Genomic DNA, 25,741 nt, shown 5'->3' with positions numbered 1-25,741 from the left:
ATGACAAATTATTTTACTTTATATGATCTCTTTAGACTAAACAGTTCTTTGGACTTAAATCATGGGTGAGATTCTGAGCTGTGCTTCTAACAGGAGCTGGGCATGTTAAGTTAACTTTAAGCCATCTTTCGTGGGTAAGAACTTCACTTCTTCAGATGCAAGAAGTGAGGTTCTTACCCACGAAAGCTTATGCTCCCAGTACTTCTGTTAGTCTCAAAGGTGCCACAGGACCCTCTGTTGCTTTTTACAGATTCAGACTAACACGGCTACCCCTCTGATACTTTAAGCCATCTGTGCACCCTCCTAGTCCTGGGCTGTCAAGAGACTAATTGAGACAGTCCAGAGGGCCCTTCTGAATTACGGCAGCCTCCCTGGGCCAATCTATGGACCACAGTGCTTCCCAGAGTCTTCACAGTGATTTATGCTGCGGCCTGGCTCAGGCACACCCCCTGCACCAGGACTTGCAAGAGGATCTTGGGAGTCAGCCTCCACAGTGCCTGCACCAAGGGAATCTACCCCCCACTGCCACTGGGACTTTTATGGCTCGCTTATACCACTCCAGTCATTTTACCTGACTTACAGGGGCTGGAGCAAGGTGTGAGGATATCACTACAGGATTCAAGGCATCAAAAACATCAGTACATTAATTCTTTTGTCATCTGAGAAGGCCCAAAACATGGGCTTTCACATACATATAATCAACCATTAAATAAAAATGACAGAGTAATAATCAGTCATATTTAAAGACATCTAAGGTAGATTGACGATACTGTTGATTTTGCTATTCACAGCAAATCCAGGCCCTAGAACTATTCCTTTTTACCGATGCCAAATCCTTTTTTTTTAAATATCTGGCCCCAAAAGCCAAATGTTTGGCTGGAAAAATCATGAAATGTAGAAAAACTAATACATTTGGGGTTCATTTTATTTGATTTGCTTTGAGATTTTGATTCTTTTCTGAAACCATGAGGACTAGAACTTACTTTTTTTTAAAAAAAATAGTAAAATGGAGATTCTCATATTATCTCATGATTCCAGGAACTGGGGCTTTATAAGAAAAAACACAAAATATTGTGAGACTCATGATAAAATTGTCTGAATGGCAACCGTGGGGTTTAAATTACCCCATGTGCTACTGCAAACAAGAGTTAATCAAAATGTTCTCATACACATTCAGTGGGGATTTCATTACCTATTTCTTTATGACTTATACTTACAGCATTACAAATGGATGAGGAACAGAAACATAAAACCAAGTTCCTGCCCAATTAGCAAACAATAATTTAGCCTGCATTAAAATATATATATATAAAAAAAGGAGTGTGGTGGTGGGAGGGTAGAACATGCCTCTTTCAGAATTTCTCCTACTATTTCTTTCCCTTCCCCCAAAGATGCATCCTCCTACGTCTAACTAAATGAGCAGTTCTGCATGGCTCACATCCTTGCACCATCTATGCTGAGAGAGTTGTTTGCACACATCCTCTCACCATTCAAAACTGGATCAAATGATTGTATAAAGCTGAGATTAGTCATTTTGCTAGCAAGATACTTATTGTCATTTTGATTTGATGTTACTCATAAAATAACTCATTCTTTTCCTCAAAGAAAGGCATCTTGTACAGAGGTGGTCATCAGGGGAAAAAGGAATGGTGTGTGTAATGTGCTTTCCTCATCCAGACCACTCTTCATCTTGTCATTCTGTGTTTAGAAAATTAAAAATCTGACATGATCTGATCTGGAAGAAGACAATCTACTGAATTTAGTTTTATTTTCTTATTGTATTTTTTTCAGCTCTTCCCCTCCCCTTCTCCCACTCTCTCATGTATGATTTGCAATCATTTTACATATATTTTAAATTTGGGTGAAGCTGCTAGTAGTAAAAACAAAAGCTGATATAAGCTCAATCAAAACACCTTAATCCTGCCATTCCAGTTCTGGGTTTTTCTTCGATCAAAAGTACCTATCAATCTGAATGGTGCCAGACAGTACAGTGATATTATGTATGTGAACAAGCCCACACTTGCAGCTAGGGTGAGACCACCACATTTTACTTGAAAACTTTAACTAGGTCATATTAAAACTTGGTCGTTGAGGATAAACTTTAAACACACTACAGCGTTTAGAACCTTTAAAAGGAGTATTTATCTAATCTTGTACAAGCTGCTTTTACTACACCAGAGCTGTGAAAAGCATTCTAGAAACGTAATGCCAAACTGCATGGTACTAACAACCAATCGTTACAGGGACTGGTTCAAGACCTATTTTGCAACAGCTCCCTTAAAGACAGTGCAAAATCTATGAAATACAAGTGAATGAAATTCAGTATATGTTTACAATCATTACAGTTTTAATCATGTTCATAAAAGGTCAGACATGAACAAGTAGTCATTTTCAAGCATGTTTCCAATAATTGTGTGTGCAAATCAGGTCTGAAAATTCAAATTAATCTGCCTGTTTTGCCATTTGAAAATCAGACCTTTGGGGCAAATCCTCATGCCAGCACCTGGCCTAACAGCTCAGCAAAGCAGAGGTCAGGTGGTGATGTGGCTGTGGAACCTACTTCAAGTTTATTGGCTGAAGCAGCTCTCTATGCTCCTTACACATCACTACCACCACATGAAGGATAAATAGAGGATCCGCACAGTCGCAAATCCTCTGGGTATGCTCTCCCACAACCTACCTCCTGTTGCGCTGCTACCCCACCCCCCCAATCTTCTGAGTACTGTCATGCCAGGACCCACTGCAGTGCAGGGCTTGGTGCTGGGCACTGGATATGCATTCCCCTTCGCAGTTGAACTGTGTTGGATTACACTGCCAGGAGTCACTGTGCAATGGTCAAGGATGAAGTAAGATTTGTCCCTTTGTGTCTAATGAAATAATGCACTATAAAAGGCTTTAAGAACTGATGGGGGGGGGGGGGCAGGGAGGAAAAAGCAATACATTGTTCAAAGTTTCATTTGGATAAAGGAGCTCTGACCAAATTTCTAACCTGGCCTCATAATGCAAACCACGTAAATGCTACAACACATCGGCATTCAGTCAGCTGCAGGCTAAGCATTTGCTGCATGGCTGTGGAATATTAGAAACACTTGTTTATTTAACAAATAGCAACAGACAGTTGCGTCTGAAAGTTTTATTTGTGACAAAGGATCTCACTCTGAAAGGTGTCCAGGGCTCTTAATTCCCATTGATTTCAATGGGAGTTGAGGATACACAGCAACTGGAAGGACTGGCCCTTTAGTCCACCCTGTATTTAACTCCCACCAATCAAAATACCTCCTACCTTGTAGCATGCATGAGGAAAACACTGGTAGAGATGAAAGAAATAGAAACAAAATGACATCTAGGTTTGGGTTTGTTTGCTTCCTTAGTGACACACTGAGGTTACAGCAGAAATGCCATATACACAGAGATAAATGCGGTTTTTTTTTTTAAAGCAAGATGCATGACCAAGAGCATCAAAATGAATGATTTGGTTTTGTGAAGTGTGAACAGCTGTAGGTTCTAGGCTTATGTATGTGGCATTTCCTGATGACAATCCTTCCTCTTTCCATTCTAGACCGCAGCAATGTATGGTGAAATAGCCAAGCACAGCTGCAAACATAGTTGATTAATGTGTTCATGCCCACTTCCCTGTTCTACTCACCCTTCTTCTCCAACAAACGTGACATAGAGTTTATTTCTCTGCAGGTCTTTTCTTGAGTAACCCATAATCTGATTGAAGGCATCTTCCAGCAAGTGGTCTCTCCTGATGATTAATCTGCACAGCAAGATAATTTTAAACACAGTAATTCACAAAGGTGAACTGCAGATGAAAACACATAGTTACACTGGATGGTAACTGTGCAGGATAATGGATACAAACAATATTTAATCTCCTCTTTATACAACCATTTGATCCAGATTTAGCAGATAATATCTGTTAACCTATGTGATTCTTGGATATACTTTAGAATTCAATACAATGTCTCCCACATAAAGAAATAGTATTTTACATTTTTCAAGTCCAGTTCTCATTTACACAAAGTCTGCTTTGCACCATTCTGGCTGCATGAAGGGGTTTTGAAGTGGGCATTTAAATCCACTCTAAAGGCTGTTTACCGTGCCAGGGCTGTGTAAAGTGGCCTTAAGGTAAATGAGAATCTGGCTCTTCAACTAAAGCAATATAGTGCCAGGCAAAAGGTAAAATTTGGTGAAAGGTGCTGGATTGACAGCCCTGGAGTTTAATATCCTGTATTTATGCACAGAACAGGTACAGCTGGACAGCAAGCAATGCCAACTGGAGTGGCAAACGGTCCTCAGAGCAGAATTTGGTACTAAATGGAAAAAAAAAAAATGCAATGCCCTAGTTACTGGAAAATTTGTAGAAGAAAAAATCAAGGGTCTGGAATAATGGCCAAAGTAATCCTACACAGAACTGAACATTTATGTCCATGGCCAAAATATGTTTATGAAGCATTGGATTCCCTTAGGGAGAAGAGGGGGGAGAACAGGAGGAAATATAACCATGTTAAATTGTGTTACTAATTATTCCTGCCTGTCATATCAAAATGGCTATAGTAGTATATTATCTATAAAAGTTCAAACACCTTAGAAACAACATTTAATTAAAAAGTTGCCTATTTGTATCAAAATAAACTATTGTTTTGTTTCTCTTGCTTAAAACCTCATGGTATGATGGTAAATCCTACCAGAAATATACCTGTAGTTCACAAACCCAGAAAAACAAGGTAACAGGAGCATGTATATATCATAGACCTTACAGCTAGCAATGGCTACCCTCTTGCACCAGCTATTTGCCAAACTGGTCACTGCAGTGCTTTTTTACAGCTTATTTTTTATTTTTTAACCCATTACATTATAGGTAAGCATTTCCATTCAAATCCTTTTTCAGCTGTTGATAATTTTAAGAAATGTTCATCAGAAATTATCAGAGTCTGGACTCTGCCCAAAGGTGAATATGTTTGGAAAATTTACATAAGAACATAAGAAGGGCCACACTGGGTCAGACCAAAGGTCCATCTAGCCCAGTATCCTGTCTGCCGACAGTGGCCAATGCCAAGTGCTCAGAGGGAATGAACAGAACAGATAATCATCAAGTGATCCATATTCCCTGTCGTTCATTCCCAGCTTCTGGCAAACAGAGGCTAGGGACACCATCCCTGCCCATCCTGCCTAATAGCCATTGATGGACCTATCCTCCATGAATTTATCCAGTTCTTTTTTTGAGCAAAAATGGTTAAGTGGCAAAGAAAAATACACCTTGCCCTTTCTAAACGCAGTGAATTTTTTAAAAAAATAGCTCTAGTGCCACAGTGGTTGGAGCTAGAAAACTAGAATCAGGCAGCAGGCAGATGGTTCTTTGGGAGAAAATTTATCTTTTCCACTAAAAGTAGGTTTTATTTGGCTAACTTATGGGAGTTTGAGGATCACAGTTGGTGCATGGCACAGAATTTTTTGTAAAATCAGGCAAGAATCATGTGATGATTATCTCTTAACATAATAGTTCTATCACACGGTGGCTGGACCCAGTACATGATGAAGGTCCAATCTCACGTATGCCAAAGCAGGTGCTCAATTAAGAGGGCAGGGCAGCAGCTGAGGGCTATAAAGGATTAGGGAGAGACCCAGTGAGGGGAAATCCCAGTGAGTTAGAGTAAACTGGTTCAGTCAGGACAGGAAGATGAGAGCTACCAGAGACCCAGGAACTAGAGGAGTCCCAGAAGGAAGCAGAGGGTTGTTCCCAGGAGAAGGCTGAGAGGGGCTTGCTGGCTGGTGTCCCCAAGCCAGAGAGCCAGGGCTGGAGAGGGTTGAAGACAGGAGGAGCAGCAGCAGCAGCAGGAATTGCCTGCTTTCTCTCCGTCGGACAGCCAGAACCAATGGCCGGAGAGGACTGAAGGCAGGGGAGGAGCTTACTCACTGACATTCCCAGGGCTGGAGAGCTGGACCCAGTGGAGCTGTGAGAGGGCCAGCGGGAGTAAGGGAAGCTCCCCTGGCAAGGATGTTCACAGGAGAGAGGTTGTGGGGGTGCCCACTGGGAAAGGCAGGGTTGCACTCAAGTTGGAAGGGCAGGGGTGGCTGTCCTGGTACAAGGACAGGAAAGGGCTGAGAGCCCTGACACCATCAAAGGCGCCAGTGTGTGGTATGGGGGAAATTGAGGGATGAAATGTCTTGAATTTTAATAACGGCTTGCACTGGAGTGAGAAATGGACTCCATGTCTGGAACTTTTGTTATGGATTATTTGGTTTTACATTGTTGTAATAAACCAGCCCCAAGAAGGGACAGTATTGAGACAAGAAATCCTGAAGCTATTGGGTCAGCTGAGAGGGGAAACTGAGGCAGGCATCCCTGTCATACTGTGGCCTGCTGCAAGAAGCTGCTCCTGGAAGGGGCTGCCCAATGACAAGTATGTAAGCATGTGATTAATTGTTCTATACTAATGAAAATTCACAAGGAGGCAGAGTTAGGGTGGCATGAAGCCTTCATTTTGGCATTCCCACATATGGAGTGCTTAACCTTACCAAAAACTGTGTTCAAGTTTCAAATTCTTTGGAATTTAATCATATTTAATTATGCAAATTCTGTATCTACACAAAGATGAATGATATGGCAGTATATTTATTTTTGTGGCTGGGCAAGACAAAAGAAAACAGTTATTTCAACTTGCCCCACCATGACTGCTGTAATGAAAGTGGCCCAACTGCTCCCTGTTTCTTTGAGTGCTGCTCTTTAAAGGACTTTCTGCCACTGCAGTAGCATTAATGTGCATATGAAGACACTACAGCAGGAGGTAACATGGGGAAGAGATGCTTCAAATGTGCTCTCCATTGGGAGTGAGATGGCTTTGAGTGTCTTATAACACACTTCACATTTAATTCAATAAGTGCAAGAATCCATCATGTTACCAATGGGATTCCCAGAGGAAAGAGGTTCTTACACCTGCAAGGAAAGAAGTTCTGCCTGTAAGATAAACCTTATTTGATAAGATGCTTCTACATACTTTAATTTCCCTGGCCCTTGTCCATATCCTTTAGTCTCCAGCTTCCTGTAGAAGTTCCTCAGTTTGGCTTCAAAATCTCTTTTATAAGGAGCTGGAGCTCTGGCATTAGCACGCTGAGTACCTGCAGCAAACAACAAGCAGAAAATGAACTGCAGCTATGCAAAGCATCACATTCCAGCTCTGACTGAAAAGAAGGTTCTTTGCTGACCGAAAGCATAGACACGGTTGGTTTCTTTTAAAATCCTAGTTTATAAGCTGATAAGAGATCCGTGTCTCCACTCCTACTGTAGGGTTAGATGTTTTTGATTGCTCTTTGTTTGTCCAATGGCTTCACAATTTTAGAATAAGTCCTAAAATGTTGAAGCCATCCAAAGCACCCATCCCCCCCCCCACACACACACCCCAAAAAAACCCAACCCCCACAAAACCAAACAAAGAAACTGGAAAAGACCCAACTTTTGTTTGGCATATGTACATTTTATGAATACCTGTGTTTAACTACTAAAATGATGCATGCTCTTTCGCTGTCAAGAAGAAAAACAGGTTCCAATGAGCTAAATTAGTATGTCTTATGCGTGTAATACACCTTCTTTCAATGCATGGAGTTTCTCACCTTACTGAGGAGAGGATACTGTGGAAAAGTTTACTCAGAGAAGTACAACAAAGGAGAAAAATATCAGGAGAGAGGAAAGACTGAAGACTTTTCTCTTCATTCAAATGTCTGGGTCAAATGAATTGCTCTAAGTTTCTTTCAAACATGACTCAAAAAGGTGAATTCATTTTTTGAGATATAAGTTTAAGGAACAGTTCTTTAAAGAGAAGCAGATATCTGTATGCCCCCCAAAAAATTGCACATCCACCTACAGTTGTATGCACAGTTATTGCAAATTGGGTAAATAAACCATTGATATTAATGTGACAGGGAGTGTGTGTGTGTGGGGGGGGGGGGGGATTTATCCCACCTCCCTCCCAATTGAGCTGTGTAGCCAGTGGTACCTTCTTGTGTTTAGTCCAGTCTAGTTTTAAACATCTCAGTCAATGAACTTCCTCTACTTCTCTCGAGAGACTATTCCACAGCCCAAAAGTTTTCACTGCAAGAAGGTGCCCTCAGATTCAGCCTACATTTTGCCTTTTTCATTTCATTCTCATATCCCTACTTACTTATAACTTTAAATAATTCCTCTCCCTCTTTGGCGTCTAGATCATTGAAATATATATTGTTCAAAATATACCGGGAAGGTTGATGTTTCCTACACCTACGAATATGGCTAGGCTCCTAACTACTCGTTTGTGAGTAATCTGATGTGTGCATGCAATTGGCTTTAAAGCTATTTATAAGTAAAATATCAGCCAGTTCAGTATATCACTTTTCTTTTCTCTCCCTGTATAAGGCTAACCCAGCAGAGGGGGTTTCATTACTGTGGAGGCAATGTGTCTAGCTTTCAGCAAGGGACCGTGGGAAGAGGAGGAGTAGGGAGTTTGCTCAGATTCTAAATGGGAGGGGGCTGTGCTCACAGACTCTGGACAAGTAGGCTGGGATGAGGAAGCAGCTTGCTTAGCCATCAGCTAGATGGGTGGAGTGGATGAGGTAGCGTCCTCATCCTCTGGGCCGGAACTGCTGGAAGAAGCTGTATACTCAGTCTCTGGGCAGATGTGGGAGAGGTAGAGGAAATTGTTTCTAATATCGGTCATCAACTAATGCCATTCATGGGTCCCTTAAAAAATCCCAAGTGTTTCCCTGTCACCAGAAGGATGGTGGTAAGACTAGTGCATGTGAGAGGAATTCAAGCCCTTAAGGAGAGTTTATCAGAAAGCTGTGTTTTTGTAGTCCTTCCCTCAGCCACTCAATTTATCAGAACTAATAATCCATGCCCCATCCTCAGAAGCCGGCAGAACATGTGTGTGTCCTGAAAGTCAAAAGACTGGACTCTGAGGGAGAATATGGCAGGAGATCTTCGGAGTTCCCGGAGACATGTGCAGAACATCTCTGGAAAACTAAACCATATACATCAATTGAACCTCCTGTAGCTGTCTGGTCATTCAGTGACAGACCTGCGGGTGGCTATATTACAACAGAAAAACTTCAAAAACAGACTCCAATGAGAGACTGCTGAGCTAGAATTAATATGCAAACTAGACACAATCAACTCCGGTTTGAATAAGGACTGGGAATGGCTGAGCCATTACAAACATTGATTCTATCTCCCCTTGTAAGTATGCTCACACTTCTTATCAAACTGTCTGTACTGGGCTATCTTGATTATCACTTTTTTTTTTTTCTCTTAATTAATTGGCCTCTCAGAGTTGGTAAGACAACTCCCACCTGTTTATGCTCTCTGTATTTGTGTATATATATCTCCTCAATATATGTTCCATTCTATATGCATCCGAAGAAGTGGGCTGTAGTCCACGAAAGCTTATGCTCTAATAAATTTGTTAGTCTCTAAGGTGCCACAAGTACTCCTGTTCTTCTTTTTGCGGATACAGACTAACACGGCTGCTACTCTGAAACCTGTCATATTTTAATGAGTATTCCAGGTGCTTCCTACTGGACATTTCTGCTGAATACTCTAAAATATGTAGACATTTAAATATATACAGTCCATTAACTGATGTCTTCACCATCATTTGTTTATTTGGAGGTTATTTTGATGTGGGTGGAGGGAGGTACAATTATGAGTTCACCAAAGAATGTGACAAACCCATACTTTCATTTGCATTGTGGTAACAGCCCCCAAAGGAAACTTTTGCTAACAGATACATCATGGTAAATAAAACTGGTAACGTATTGCTTCATGGTTCAAAAATTACCAAGAAATTATTCTGTCAGCACATGACAAAACTCTCACTGCAAATCAGATGCAATTGCCAAGAAATTCCTGGGCAATTACAGCAATTACTTCCACCTTGTGAACCAAACGTGTTAGGGGAGGGGAAGGGCTACAAAAAATACAAATGATATGGGTAATCATGCTGAAGTCTCAAACAGATTATAGTCTCCAAAAGAGATAGAGACAGAGTAATTTCATGACTATTTGTGTCCTTTAATGGAAGAGCACAGTAGCTGAAGAGATCTGTAACTGAGGTTACTGATCAAAACACTGACTTGATCCCCATTATAATTGTATCCTCTGCATTCAGAAATCTTCTTTTAATTTGACACCACCACATTTAGGATACATGGATATTAATCAAGTCCTAGAAAGTTAAACATCACATTCACAGCAAAGCCAGCAAGTTCAGCCTGATTAGTGTCACTGCAAGAAATTCAAAAGGAATTAAAAAAAGATCACCCCTTTGCTGTACAGCGCAGGCAGTCTGGCAATACAGAACAGACAGAGCCCCTGTAGAAATGACGACCTGTTTCAAAGATTTCTCCTTAAAAATTCATAGGGCTTCATCCACAAAAACAAATGACTGACAGGCCCATTAAATGTGTTTTCTATTTATCTTTTTGTGTTTGTTAGAACAGAGATTGCAACTATAAGAAAGATTAATCTAAGATCTTCACATTTCAATATTTAGGTCTCAATTCAGGAAAGCAATTAAGCATGTATTTAATGCTTTTCTGGATAGGGGCAATAATTGTGTGTTTCACCTTAAACAGGTGCTTTATATACTTTACTGAATCAGGGCCTTCACCAGGGCGTTTTGGTGGACCCACTTCAGAAATGAGAACTGAGAGGATAGAGTCCCTTCTAATCATAATTTGCAGCAGTAATAAGGTGCATGTATACAGATGTTCATTTTTTCTTTCTTCTTAACAAACAACAAGAAATAGTTTCTACACGAACAGTAGTTGCCACAAATGTAAGCAATAACAGCAACACTAGCTGTGGATGGACATTTCACTGCTGTTCAGAACAGAGTAGTTATCAAAAGAGTCATGAAAAACTCAGCGCAAACTGCTGCCTTGCCCTTCACAGATGCATGGCATGGAGTAGAGTGAGAAAGAGGGATGTAGGAGCAGCCACAATATCGCTAGTGCCCTTTTGCCAAAGCGGAGTTCTGTGCAGGTAAACTCTGATTATAGATTCTCAGGATACAGCCAAAGCTTTGGATAAACAGAATGCACATTTAATATTAAATACAAATAACAGGTGGATAATTGGAATTTAACTGTACTGACGTAGATACAAATGTAGCCTGTCATGCTCCACAGCCCTAAGGTGGGAGTGACAAGTTAAAATGGGGGCATGACCAGACTTAAGTGTGCCTGCTAGTTACCAGCAGCAGCCGGCATTTTTGAGAGCATGCACCGCTCCTCTCTTCGGGAGGCAAAGGAGCAGGATACTCTCTTCTCCTCATAGCACTCTTGAGGTGTTCTATCCTTGCGTATTCTGAGGAAGCCAACTGCCTCAAAGCACCTTCGCTCGGACACTACAGCTCCATTCCCCTCGCTCCCCAAAGCATGTCAAAGATTTCCAGTTCAACCACATCCTTTTTTCTGGGGGGTGGGCAAAAAGCAGATTTTGTACATCCAGCTCTATCAGGACAGATTAGGACCCATTAACAGGTCTGTTGGAAAGTTAGGGGGCCTTATCCATCACAAACTATTTAGGAATCCTCTTAGAAGTTTTTATTAAAACAACAAAATCTGATGAGAAGGACCCCCTCAAGAGAAGCTAACTTATTTTACACAGATTATGCCCCTCCTACCAACCCAGTTCATGGATTGTGTGGAGAGATCCAGTGCTTAAATTTGTGCCACGGCTTGCCAGGGTTCAGCCCCAGCACCTCTGGGCTTGGCAGTTCGTAGCCGCATCAGTTATGAAAGTAAAAAAAAAAAAAAAAACTGCTTGAGCCCCGGCATCTCTGTCATTACAAATTAAACACTGGGGAGTGGTAGCATTCGTTCTACAGCAACAAAATCCATATTCAGAGTGAAATGAATCACATTTCATGATGACCACCCGGAACCTTCAGATAGTGCAGCATGCAACAGCCTGCTGGGTTAGCAAAACGTCTTGCAGGGAGAACTTTATGACCGTGCTCTGTGACCTGGACTGGCTTCCACATAAGTTCAAGGTATTGGTTTGAGCTACAAAAGGCAAATGCTTCAGACCCTTGCTGTTTTAGAGATCACCTTTCTCCCAGCAGAATGCACCATTGAGATAGGCTGAAGAGCTCAGGCTGACAGCGCCCTGCTAGAAGGGCAATGGTAGCAGGATGTTTTCAGAGAAGAGTCCACCTTGGGTCCCACAGAACCCAGTCTTTTGACTTTCAGGACACACACATGCTACCCCAGGCTTGTGAGAATGGGGTATGCATTATTAGTTCTGTTGGGCTGAGTGCAAGACTACAAAAACACAACATTCTGATAACCTTTCTTATGGGCTTGAATTTTCCAGGTGTGGTCTTGTCTCAGCCCACATTTTTCCTCTTACTTATCTATCACTATTCCTTTCCAATAAAATAATACCAGCTATATCTGAAAACATCAAACTGCTGTATGTGGTCCTCAGAGGAGAAAATAGGCTTTGCTACATTTTAAATAATTTAGTCTGAATTAACTAAAATTATTAATCACTATTTAAACATGCACAGATATTGTCACTAAGTTCTAAAGTGTGCGTTTGCAGACAGATTTATTTAGCATGTGCACAGTCGTCTAGCCAAGCGATGGCATCTTCAGTGGCGTGATGCAGTTCTTGTAGGCCACCGCTGAACCTAGTCGGGCAGGCATTCATCGACAGTGTGCATCATTGTCTGTGCCGCAGCTGCACAAAGGGCTGTCCCGAAGGCCCCAGCGATACTGGCTCGCTGCACAGAGACCTTGCCCGGTCTGGAACCTGTTCAACAGGGACCACTGGCGAAGGGGCAGGTCAAAACCAGGTTGGCAAATTGTGGGGTCGGCGATGAGGGACTGGTTGGGGATTATAACTGATATCCATTCCTCTCGCCAGAGTGTTTATGCCCTAATATCCGGGCGTGGCAGATGAGACCATAATTGGCGACGTGATGGCAAATGTGCAGCTGTTGGTTTAAAAAGATCATTGTACAGCAGCAGGCTTGAGTTGCACTAGACACACTCTTAAAACACCTGGTAAGTGACAGCAGTCTGACTTTGTATAACTGTTGTCGCTCCCCCTTATTCCTCAGCCCTCTAGGCTTTGGTGCCCCCGTGTGAACCCTTTCAAGTCAGTTACAAACAAGTTTTACCAGTCAGAAACAAAGCACACGCTCTGGAGTTTGAGCACATATTTTTCTTATTGTCAAATCTCATTGTGAGCCCAAGGCAAGTTTCCAGTTTGAGAGGTTCATGCCCCATCACGCTGGTTTTCTAGAATCAGATATGGGATTAGGCCTTAGTTCTGCTGCAACCACAGAGCTCTGATCTCAAGGAAACTGGGATGTAATTATGTGAAGCAAAATGTAAATTAATAATGACAGCAGCATTACAAAAATACTATAATGAGATTATTATAGTATTGTGATTAAACTAATACTTTGGGGGGATTACAGCAGTTACTAGGCCACTGTGTCCTGTGTGCAGTAATAGTAAAATGTTCAGAGGTGCTAAAATTACTTAGGTGCCTAAGTCCCATTTTCAAAGGTGATTCAGGCACTTTGTTTTTTTAAAAGGTTATCCTTGTTAATCGCAGGCCTATGGTTTGAGGCTGCCATACAACTGGTTTATTTCAATTTGCTTGCAAAGAAAATTCCCAAACCCATTGAAAAATTTTGTACAGCAGTATTAAGTAAACTTCCCAGGCCTTGCGAGAAAATAAGAAGCAGACCTATCTGAATAGTGTACTATTATTTCCCCTTTAAGAACAAGAATACCACCAATGAATTTTTTTTCCCAATTTTCCTTTTCAAAAATAGGTTTCAAACAATGTTTTTAAAGTAAATCTTAGTGCTCATGGAAGATGCTATACTGACATCCCTACAGGCTGTTCTATAGATTTTGTACAGCATGGGCAGTGGCAGTGTAAGCTACAGCACACTTTCCAAGACCCTGAACTGGAAAGATCATCCCTCAGGGCGACAGGGTATTTTAGTTTCCTCATTTGTGTTGTGAAGTCAATGGGACTACTCACATGCTTAAAGCTAAGCCTGGGCTTAAGTGCTTTGCTGGGTCAGGACTTCAATCCTTAACTCCTCTCGTGAAAATGCTTACAAGAGTGCCAATCACCACCACTTTCAGTGGTGGGTTTTGTGATGAGGAACCCTACCAGAGCTGGACTGAGAACACCAACTTATTTCAAAAGGCCACCAAGACACTATAGCCTGTAAGAATCCATCAAATAAACCTCTGCAATCAAATCAGCAGTGCTACGACTTCCAATAAATACAAGTCATTTAGATATTATTTACAGATTAAAGAGCAAAAATCATGGAAAATAAACCCCATAAACATAGCTATATGTTCCTACTGCATATGAAAATGAGACTACACTCTTCAGAATTGGAGAGTAAATAATGATGATGCATTTACATTATTTGTATACTTTTGTCATGCAACTTCAACCTCTGTTGGACTACAGTGGATTCTCATGATCTCCCTGTCTAGGACCTCTGGAAAGACTTTCATGTCTTACAAAAAGGGCTCTTCTGAGAAACATCATGCAGAACTAAATCTGTCAATGTAATGAAGTAATTACAGAAAAAGTCATCCGACTGCCAAAGAAATCCTTTACTGCTTTTGTTCAGAGGGTAAAATCCTGGTCTCGGTGAAGTCAATGACAAAACTCTTATTCCCTGGTCTTATTTGGTCCACACTAAGTATCTGGAATTGCTCCCTAAAGATCCCACTGTAAACTTCAACAAAATTTACCTGGAGAGTTCTGAGGTGAGGATACTGGAGAACCTCTTGGGGACTGGCAATAACTGGGATGAAGTAAGGCATGTGGCGGCACGTATGACATTATTTCTTCTTCGAACAAACTGGTAAAAAGGAGCAAACAGGAGAAGACAGAAGATGTTTATCTGAGCCAAGGATATGTTCTACTTTCTAGCAATAGCTGTGGCCTTCAAAGCCAGTCTGGTTTTTAGAAACTCACTCACCTATCTCCCATGCACATGCTCAGAATGCAAAAAAGCAGGGGTTTGTTGCCCTTCTTTCAATGTTATCTTTGTATAACAAGGACTGGCATCTTGCAAGTGACTGGGAAGTCACAGTTCCTAGTGTTATGTGTGACATCGCAATGTGATGACGTATTTGTTTTCAAAACTAAGGTCCAGGTATTTAATGAACCCTTTAAAAGTTGCATTGTTTTATACTTTTGCTTATACATTTTCCCTGCCAACACACCATTAACATTCATGGCACTTTCCTGTACAAAGATGTGTAATACTATACATAAGAACAGAGACAAATACTCTGAACTTCTGGTGTAATCAATCATGTGTGAATTGGCTTAGTGAATTGAACAATATACACATTAGTCTATTAGGAATTAATGCTTTGTTTATTCTTACTTAACACGTCAGGCACAGAGAAAAATGGATCATATACAGTTTTCACCAGGTTAGGCTTCAGTATGCCTCACCTATTTTTCTGTGATTTTAAAATGTTTTCTAGGAAGTACAGTATAACTTTCACAGCCTGAAACATTGAAATAATCTATAATTTAGATACCATTTAATAGTTCATAGTAGGACTGTAAAACAATTAAAAATAATCACAATTAATTGTGAGATTAAAAATAGTTGTGATTAATTAGACTTTTAATTGCATTGTTAAACAATAACAGAATACCAATTTAAATTCAGTATGGAAGCATGTCCTCTAGAATAGTGGTCAAAGTATGAAGGGGCATATGAAAGTTTAGAATATCTGGCAAGTAAATACCTTACAACGCCCGCTACAACAATGCCACATGAACGCCTGTTCTCACTTTCAGGTGACATTGTAAATAAGAAGGTGGCAGCATTATCTCCTGTAAATGTAAACAAACTTGTCTGTCCTAGTGATTGGCTGAACAAGAAGTAGGACTGAGTGGACTGGAAGGCTCTAAAGTTTTACATTGTTTTGTTTTTGAGTGAAGTTATGTAAAATAATAATTCTACATTTGTAAGTTGCACTTTCACGATAAAGAGACTGCACTACAGTACTTGTCTGAGGTGAACTGAAAAATACTATTTCTTTTGTTCATCATTTTTATAGTGCAAATATTTGTAATAAAAAATAATATAAAGTGAGCACTGTACACTTTGTATTCTGTTTTGTAACTGAAATCAATATATTAGAAAATGTAAAAAAAAAATCCAAAAATATTTATAATAAATTTAAACTGGTATTCTATTATTGTTTAAACAGTGTGGTTAAAATTGCAGTTAATTACGACTATTTCTTTAAATAGCATTAATCGCTTAAGTTAACTGCAATTAATTGATAACCCTAATTCACAGACAATGTATGGAATGTTTGCATATCTCTAAATTTCATTGATTTTTTCCAATTTGGTAAGAACATAACATCCAAAGCAGACATATTTATAATATATATATATATATATAATAAAATATGAAATAGCATTGCTGCTGGATGTTACTACAACACATACACATTGAATCAACTAGTTAAATGACAATCTTTATTTTCAATCGTTAGACTGTTCAATACATCATTCTCTTGTGATTTTCTCATTTATGAGTGATATAGTAATTTAACTGGTTAAAATAAAACAGATTTCATATCAAATATGTTCATTACAGATACCAGCAATAGTTCTTTGTGAGTGGTTGGGCAGTTTTTTTGGAATGGATATTTACTGATAATATTTTTGCACTCCTAAAAAATCATCTGCAATTTATAATATGTTTTTTCACAGAGAAAAGTTGACCTATGGTCTTCAAGTGTGGATAAAATCTGAAAAAACTGGTTCAATGGGGGAATAAATTAAGAACCTGATTTGTGTTTAGATTATCAAGATAAAACTAGAACTGCATAGGATATAGCCTACTGGTATGTTTACAAGCTCAAAGTGCAAATTATCTCCTTCTAGGAACCCCATCTCTGAAACAGAATATTGTGTTACATCAGTTATTCTCAGGCTATTTTAACTAAGGCACCTTCTTTCCCTATATAGAAAAGTGTTTATATTCAGCTGAAATTTGTGTAATGTTCTCCAGCAGTAAGAAAATTCTTCAGCAGTAAAAAATTTTGAATGCAGTGAAGACAAGGATGCATAGAGAAACATCACAATCTTGCTCCTGCTAGAACATTAGAACATATTTTTTTTTCTGTTTAACTCTAAAATAAGAAATCAGGCACAGACACTAAATTACTGTTTTAAACTACCCCATCTCTGCTGTTACATCAATATTTACTATCACCCTATAGCTAACTTACTGAATAATTCAACCCAGCTTAGTGAGTTCTGAGGTACAGCACTGAGGCTCTTGGGAACCAACGGAAACACAGAAATCATATATTCAATAATGCATTTCCTGAGTATAATGATTATTATTAGAACTGAAAAGGCTAATCACAGATCAAATCTCTTAATAGTTAAACTAAGAGAAAATCATTGTAAACATATGATTTTAAGAAGTGTGTTAAGTAAATAAAATCTGAAAAAATCAAATATTTGGTTTTGTACATTTTTGTGGTGGTGCTCTTTGTCTTTTTGAATTTTTTAAATTATGTGTTTTCCACAAAAGAGAGATATCAATATAGTATCAAACTATTGTATTTCCATTATAAGAATTACTTGAAGTCTTCGGTATTAGCAGAATTTACAGATTAACAGAAAAATACATTCAAGCAGCAATGACAAAATGATTTACATCATGTCTATTTAAAACAGAAATAGAACTGAACCTCGGTTTCTCTCTGTAAAACCTGTGACCTCTTCATGTATTATGTACCAATAAAAAATCCTAGAGTTTTGTTGTCTTCTATTCTTTTTATTTTTTCTTTAAATAGCATCAACACAGTTTCAGACTCAAATAGCTTTTAATTAATTCACAGATTTTAAAGTCAAAAAGGACCATTATGTTCATGCAATGTCACCCCCAAATAACAATTATATTAATGCTGACACTTCATAATTTAGACTATTTTTAACATTACATTTAAAACTTTTTTCTAAAGACATATTAGATTTTCCCTGAAAAACAGTTTTTTCTCTATCACACTTACATCCTGAATGAGCATACGTGTCGGACATAAGAAAGACGCTACTCTCAGTGCCTGTTTTTCTGGGTATGCAGTGTTGTAGCCATATTGGTCCTAGGATTAGAGAGAGAAGATGTGTGAGGTAATACCTCTTATCGGACCAACTTTTGTTGGTGAGAGAGACAAGCTTTCAAGTTTACACAGGTCTGAAGACCTAAAGAAGAGCTCTTTGTAAGCTTGAAATTTTGTCTCTCTCACCAACAGAAGTTAGTCCAATAAAAGATATTACCTCTCCTACCTTGTCTCTCTTTTCTGAACTAATGCTGAAGTGGGAGACACTAAAGGGACATTTCCCCACTCCTAAAAAGTGAAATCATCCCATCAACAAAGTGAGCAAAAGCTGTCAGCATAGTTGAAAGACAGACAGTGTAGTGTTCAGCTCAAATAACAGAATCATATCAAGTGCTAACTTCCAAAAACTTGGTACTTGCAAATCACAGAGCTAAACAGAAAATACACTTGAAGGAGCACAGAGCAGGGACTTTCAAACTGTACTGATCTATATAAATCTCTGTCCTTCTAACGACGACTATAACTGAACAATTTAGGGCAATCAGGACAAGCCCATTTATTCTTTTCCTTGCAAGAGATTCATATAGTAGTGTGGACTGTAATTGGGTTTAAATTCTACTTGCAGGATTGTACTCTTTTACCCCCTCCTTCCTGCAGGGATAATCACTTTTCCGCACTGCTATGGAAAATGTGATCTCCCTGCTAATAACCGACATCTGGAATCTCAGCACTGGGAAAATCAAGAGTCTGAATCCTCTGCAGCAGCTCCCCCAGCTGCAGTTCTGAGAACTGAAGGGGAGACATGTAGGTCACCTAGTCAGTACACATAATACACAGAAAGGCACTTCACTAGCTGTTCACAGCATATTCCTAACCGTCCATTATGAAGCACTTCTACCTACCTTAGTAACATGACAAGGTCTGCATCACTGGATAGACGCACTAGTCCAGGTGTTCCCTCTGTCCGGATAAACTGGATCTTCTCCCTGTTTAAGCAAAGGAAGAGTTCCAAAACATCTTTTGCAAATAAGGCACCAATGTACACCAGAGCAACAAGAAAAAATGCTGGATATATCAAGTAGACCTCTGGGTTATGCCTCTGTATTTCAGACACCATTTTTCTTCCTGCCACACCATGTTCATGTGAGCAATACAATCTTACAACCAAAAAAAGAAAAGCCAACCTAATTTGTTCAGAAGAATGATTCTCCTGTTGCCCTCATCTGTAAGATGCTCGGGCTGCTTCAGGTAACACAGCCATCCAACCAATAAAAATCAATCCCTCAAGTTAGTATCAGTTGTGGCCCTGAATTCAAAGCAGCAGACAGAGCCCTGTGGGAGGACATTGCTATTCTGAAAGTGAACTGCTTAAAGTAGTACTCTCCGACTCCTTTCCTCTCCCCTTCCCCTTTTAGTACAAATTCAAACTGTATGTTACAGCTCATTCGTGCTTTTTAAAGTAGGTTTTATGTACAACACTGCACTTACAGATCTTCCAGAAAGGCCTTCTGATGTGTGAATGCATACATCAATCCCTTTCTCCCAGCCCTCCCCCTGCCCCCCACCCCCGCATACTTCCCTCCACCCCCGCACGCTTCCCTCCCCCACCTCCCAATTCAAGTCAGTCACTATTCTGTGTTCTATGCATGCCACTGATTTTTAGGCTGTACACAGATTAAAATCCCCAGATGCATGCCTTTGAATAAAACAATTATTGGGGGATGGGTGAGTGAAGTGTATGTGTTACTTAACTGCAACAGAGTCAGGAGAACAAGACCTTGAACCAGCTTCAGAAGTTACACCTCTCTATACCAGTGAAATCTGTTGCACTCTGGGGTAAGAGTTCACCACTGGCCTCTCCTGGAGACTGGGTGATTGCGTTTGCACCAAGCTATTGATGGGATGTGCTGATTCTGCACATCCCCAGCAACCTTAGAAACATGGCCACTTTTGGGGCTGTGGTGGCCTCCCATGGGCCCCTGGTGGGAGAGAAGCTATAGATCAAAGGAACTGGGGAGCGTCAATAGGAGGAAACAAGGCCAGAGATTTCAGCAGGGAGATGGAGAGATCATCAACGTAAAAGCTGAAATTGTTCAGAATCAGGCATGAGGCCCATCAAAGAGAACAACTGAGGCAGGATGGAAGATGACAACAGCTTGAACAGTAGTAAAAGGTTGGCTAGATGGACCTCAAAAGAAGAGAAGCTGTTGGAAGGAGAAGAGGAAAGGTGATTCTATGACTCTGCCAGAGGATGGCCACAGAAAGTCACAAGGAGACAGCCAGATTTAAGTGAAGGCAAAGAATATAGAGGGAGGCAGACCAGGGGGCTAAAAATGGCAGAGAGAGAGAGAGAGAGAGAACGAACACAGCTGTTGAGAAGGAGGGGACAAGAACAAAAGGATGGGAACAAAGTTAGGTGCATTAAATACGGAATGCAAGGAAAGAAGACGGGACTGAGGATGGGAGAACAAGAATAAGGGGCCTAGGAACCTATATAACATCTGAAGGTGAAAAGGAGCAAGGCAGAGGAGAAAGAAGAGTAAACATACTTGGGAGCATAAGATTTATGAGGGCAGGGAGGAAAGGTAGGAGGAACGACAGGGGAGGTGGTAGGAAAGAGAATGAAGTAGTGTTCACATGACCAGAAATGGTGAGGAAGAGAAGCAAAAGTTGATAAAGGGATATGGTGAGGCAATCAGAGAGGAAGATGAGAGCACTGGAGATGCAGAGAAGAGGAAACAAGATGAAGCCATAGCAGTAGCAGCACTAGAAGTCAGGTCAGAAATAAAGAAGGATGAAATCCTGGCCCTCCTGGGAATAGGAACTTTGCCACTGACTTCAATGGGGCTGGGATTTCCAAGTGAGCGAGCAAGCAATGTGCATGTTTAAAAACCAAAACAATTGCTGTACTTTCAGCAAGCAACAAAAAATCCCTCCAGGAACTATCACTTCCTCAGAAAAACAACAGTAAAAACTTTCCAGCAGTAAACCAGAACATTTCAGACACAAACCAATTAAAGCCACAGACAAGAGAAGAAATTCAAACCACAAGAGCTGTTGCCTCCTACTACCGACACACACGGGTTGGCCCAAAACTCCTCATCAAAAGCACCAACTAAAGCAAAGACACCAGGGAAAATACATAAAATACAGTTCAAGCCCTGCACGTCTACTAGGGAAACACCAGAGAAAGCCCAGTAATGTCCTGCCACCCCCATAAGAGTCAGAGAGAGAGAGAGAGAGTCCAGCCAATCCAGAAAAGAGCTGCTGTACAACTGGAAGTAATTTATAACCCCTAGCTATGGAGAAGTGAATGTCAAAAACAACATGCTCAGATATTTACATACTGTCCAACTGTGTGCACATGTATTAAAACAAAGGTAATCCAAGATCTGATTTATTTTTAAACTTCCATAAGAATTAAACTCAACATGCCCCTTTGATAATAGAACAAACAAATACAACACAGTCCCAGGAGTGCATGCTGGCCATGCACACACCATTAATCATCACCCCCCATAGGCCTTAATTCAGCAAGGTAATTAGGCATGTGCCTAACTTTAAGTGACTTCAATAGCTCTACTCAGTGTCACATGTTTCAAATTAGGCACATGCTCAAGTATTTTGCTGAATCAGGGCCTTAAAGAGCTAACTAGGAAAACGGGTAGCGGCACCTTCATAAAAAATACGCAGTGATGTGATGGAAGTGTCAGTCCTATAAAAACGGTGTGAGATACAATTTTAAGAATGTGGGAGTAGGGGCTAGGGGGAGAAGGAAGGCAGCTAATTCTTAACCAAGCATCATAACTTCAAGGAGCAAGAGAGCAAAGATCTAGCCATGCAGTGTATCCTCTCAAACCAACTACACTGAGCAAAGCATCATGGTCCTCTATTCAATAAAATCCTCCATCCCTCTGCTAAGGCACATAAGAGACACATTTCTTCATTCTAGTTACTATAGGGATATCAGCGGGGACAAACTGTACCTAGTGAGTAATGAATTCTATCTACTGGCATACACTAACACCTTTCTTACCCTTGGTCTGTAATTTTAAGCTGTAAACTAACTGATCCTGACAAGGTCCCAGCTGCTAGCTTGCTCTGATGCTATGATCCAGGATCCAAGATACTATAAGAAGCATAATCTGATAGCGTCAATAATCCTTTGAACATCTTCTGATTTGCAAAGTGAGTAAAACAGGGCAGAAATTAAGGGGAAAATAGACATTGGGGCTGTTGCTATTGGAGTAACTGAAGCCAAGAACCTCAGGGGAAAACCAGAAGTTGGTTTTATTTTATTACCTCATGGATTGGCTTGTTCATGTGTTTAACACAATTCAAATGAGACCAGCCTTCTGCATAATAATATGGGTACAAACAGAAAACACTGACAGGCTGAGATCTGCGGGGTTTTAATTTTCCTCCTCCCTCAATTTTCTGGAAAGTGTGAATTCTGTTGGCACTTGATTTCAGGGTTGTCAGCCAGTACTTATTCAGAGGATAAATCAGTCATCGGTCTATTTGTTAGGACACGAAGCTCAGGGAAACTGCAAACCAGGATAGCTGGCTGAGTTTTGAGAACTTGCAGGGCATGCAGGAAGCAGGGTCACTAAGAGCATGTCTACATTACAAGCAGAGGTTTGACTGCTGCATGTGCAGACATACCTGAGCTAGCTTTGATCTAGCTAGCTCCAACAACAACAGTGAAGCTGCGGCAGCACGGACAGCAGCACGGGCCAGCCACTCAAGTGTACAGTGTGTGCTGCTGCGGCTTCACTGCCAATTACTTCAGCTACACGTGCTGCAGTCACACCTCTAATTGCTGTGCACTCATACCCTATGTATCACTGCACAGAAAAGGAGGCAGATAAGTAGTGGGAGCCGTTGTGCCAGCACATACTGATCAGGCTGTTAGAACACGCGAGACTCTGACTCTGGGAAGTGAGAGCACTGCATTGGCAGCCAGAGCGTACGATGAGATCAAAATCTACATAACTACCATAATGATACATGTGCAGCAACGAACAAACACATTTTTCAACAGTAGCGTGTCCAAGATAGTTCTGAAAACATTCATTTGAACACCAATTTCTAATTCCCACGTTAACAGCGAGTTAGTTTTACAGCTAAGCAACATATACTTGAATTACGAAATAGGTATACCCCATACCCCAAGGGTGAAATTCACTCCTGTGAAAAGGGTCAGCCTAAGACCTATACAAGGCCAGCATTTTTATGAGGGATTTAAAGCTCAGTCCTGCAATGTGCTAAACCCTTAGACTTCAGTCCAGCAGAGCACTTAACTATATGCTTAATTTACGCATATTAGTAATCCCAATGACATCAACAGGACTACTCATGCTCTTAAAAATTAATCACGTGTGTAAGGAGGACTTAGTGGCTTTGTGCTGACCCTCTGCACAGGGGTGAATTTCACCCTGTATCAGTTATAGTCTACCTGTGTTATATAATATTGTAATCACCATATAATATTATAAAGCATCTTTCATAACATACTATGTATCTCGTGGGGCTGTGCAAGAACTATACTGGTCTGTTCCTAAACCATCTGTGCAACTCTAAACATGCTAAATAGATATTGCTGCTTGAACTTATCCAAAAAAGCAGGGCCAACTCTAGGTTTAGGAAGAACCCTACAGTATACATCAAAGATGAGCAGAGCCCCAACCAACGCCTTTCTATCTGAATGCCTCATACCCATGGACCTACACATACTCAACACCACCAATGGCCACATCTTGCCTGCCTGCCTGTCGGTGAGATTCTGTGATTTCTGGAGATATCCTATGTCCGTAGCGCCAACCTTTTTCCCCCCTAGATACTCTGTCTTTGTAATGGAATGGCAGGCTAGCAACATCCTCTTCCAGCTCCCATTCCCCTTGCTCCATGCCCCAGCACCCTCAGTTGTCCATCTATGCTCACTTTCTCCCCTGCCTGCCTAGCATGGGTTTGCTCATCCCATCCCTTTTTGTTTGCATTATTCTCTTCTTCCCTGTTTCTCACTGAAAATTATTATTCACACGCACACACTCTCTTCCCACTTCCTTGGTTGCCCAAGGCTACGTGTTGCTGCCAATGGCAGATTTCGTTGGTGGCTCTGGGAGCCAGGCCACATGCGCTAATGTGGTTAGGAAGAGTGCTAAGGGAGCAGAGAAGAGAAGACCAGTTTGTCAGCTGCAGTTTAAGAACAGGGGGAGGAATCAGGTAAACCTTTTGAGGAGCTGGGGTTTGCACAAAGGTGCCCATGGCCACATTTGCAGTGGGAGTGGGGGGAAGGAAGGAAGGACAGATCCATGCAGTTTCACCTGCTCCTACTATTCCTTTTCTTTCCCCTGCATCCCTCCCCAGCGTGGGAAAACTTGCCCTACTTGGACACCACCTGACGATGGCTGAGGAGCTGAGCAAAGAACTGAATGAGAAGACATGGAGATGAGACTGAAGTGCGCTATTTATGGCCTTGCAGCTGACTGGCTGGATGCATGTGTGCAAGATCTTGAAAGAGCGTAACTGCACTATTGCAAAGGTCCAAGGCCACTACATAACAGCACATTAATGGAATGTTTCCTTCAATTCTTTGACTAAGCTTGTTTCTGACAGGCTGAAATTACAGAAGATTTGGGGGATTTTTTTGTGTGTGGAGGCCTGGGGGGAGACAGGGAGGGAGGAAGGAGAGAGTTTAAGTTTATAAATGACCAGCCAGCAAGTAATGTGCCTTTTTTTTTTTTTAATACTGCAAACTTTGCCAGAAAAAAAGAATACTAATTGATTGTCTGATCTGAAATGGGACTGTCAGTTGAAAGTAAAGCTGGAGAACAGAATCAACATCATTACCTGAGTGAAGGATTCCTGGTAAGATCTGGTTGACGCTCTTGTAGAATTTCAAAGATATTGGGCTGTCGCAGAAATGCGACAATCTTGTCGTTGTAGGCTGTAAGTGGCAACCGAAAACAGCTTACTGCAAACAGGTGCATTTGAAAAACAGCATCATATTTTTGTAACTTCTGAATAATAATGATAATAATGGAATTATGTCTTTATATTCATAATCTTTTTATTTACGACATTAATACAATCTATTCATTACATTTTTAGCCTAAAGGCTGGTGCTGGTTTTTGAATTTGGATATACATGGTCAGCTTTATTATGAATAAAATTTTAGATTAAAACACTATCAGATGTTAATGTGCCTTTTTTAAGAATTCGGTATTATAATATTTCATCACATACAGCCTCAGCTCATGTCAACCTGGAACATATATGAATAAAGTGTAGGGGGCCTTATTTTCTATATTTCTTAGACCAGGTGAAAACATAATAGTAAATTACATGTGCTTCTTATTGGCTACACATTAATGTGCGGGTATTTTTGTTTTGCTTTTTCCTCTCCCTGCTTCCACTATTCTGAAAAATAATTATTTGTTTTACTCATATTAAGGATCTGATACGGTCTCACAAAAGTACTATCTTCACACATAAGGCTGAAAATCTAGGCTTCCATACTAGCCTTAACTCATGCCACTTTGCCTAGGTATTGTCATTGTGTACCATAAGGGTTTAGAATTACAAGTTTATTAGCCA

General features: G+C 40.6%; 1 protein-coding gene across 5 annotated transcripts in view; it reads right to left on the bottom strand.

Annotated features, from left to right (window-relative positions):
• Positions 1-25,741, bottom strand: part of HECW2 (HECT, C2 and WW domain containing E3 ubiquitin protein ligase 2) — a 256,868-nt gene that overhangs the window by 28,544 nt on the left and 202,583 nt on the right. For all 5 annotated transcript variants that reach the window (XM_054044395.1, XM_054044394.1, XM_054044398.1 and 2 more), the window contains 5 exons: positions 24,994-25,090; positions 19,044-19,127; positions 14,782-14,891; positions 7,002-7,122; positions 3,647-3,760 (listed from right to left, as the gene is read on the bottom strand). In XM_054044395.1, coding sequence (XP_053900370.1) covers positions 3,647-3,760; positions 7,002-7,122; positions 14,782-14,891; positions 19,044-19,127; positions 24,994-25,090 — 526 coding nt within the window. The remainder of the gene's footprint in view (positions 1-3,646; positions 3,761-7,001; positions 7,123-14,781; positions 14,892-19,043; positions 19,128-24,993; positions 25,091-25,741) is intronic.

Source organism: Malaclemys terrapin, chromosome 11, assembly GCF_027887155.1.
Source record: "Malaclemys terrapin pileata isolate rMalTer1 chromosome 11, rMalTer1.hap1, whole genome shotgun sequence".
Classification (NCBI taxonomy): Eukaryota; Metazoa; Chordata; order Testudines; family Emydidae; genus Malaclemys; species Malaclemys terrapin.
This window is presented reverse-complemented; position numbering and strand designations above follow the sequence as displayed.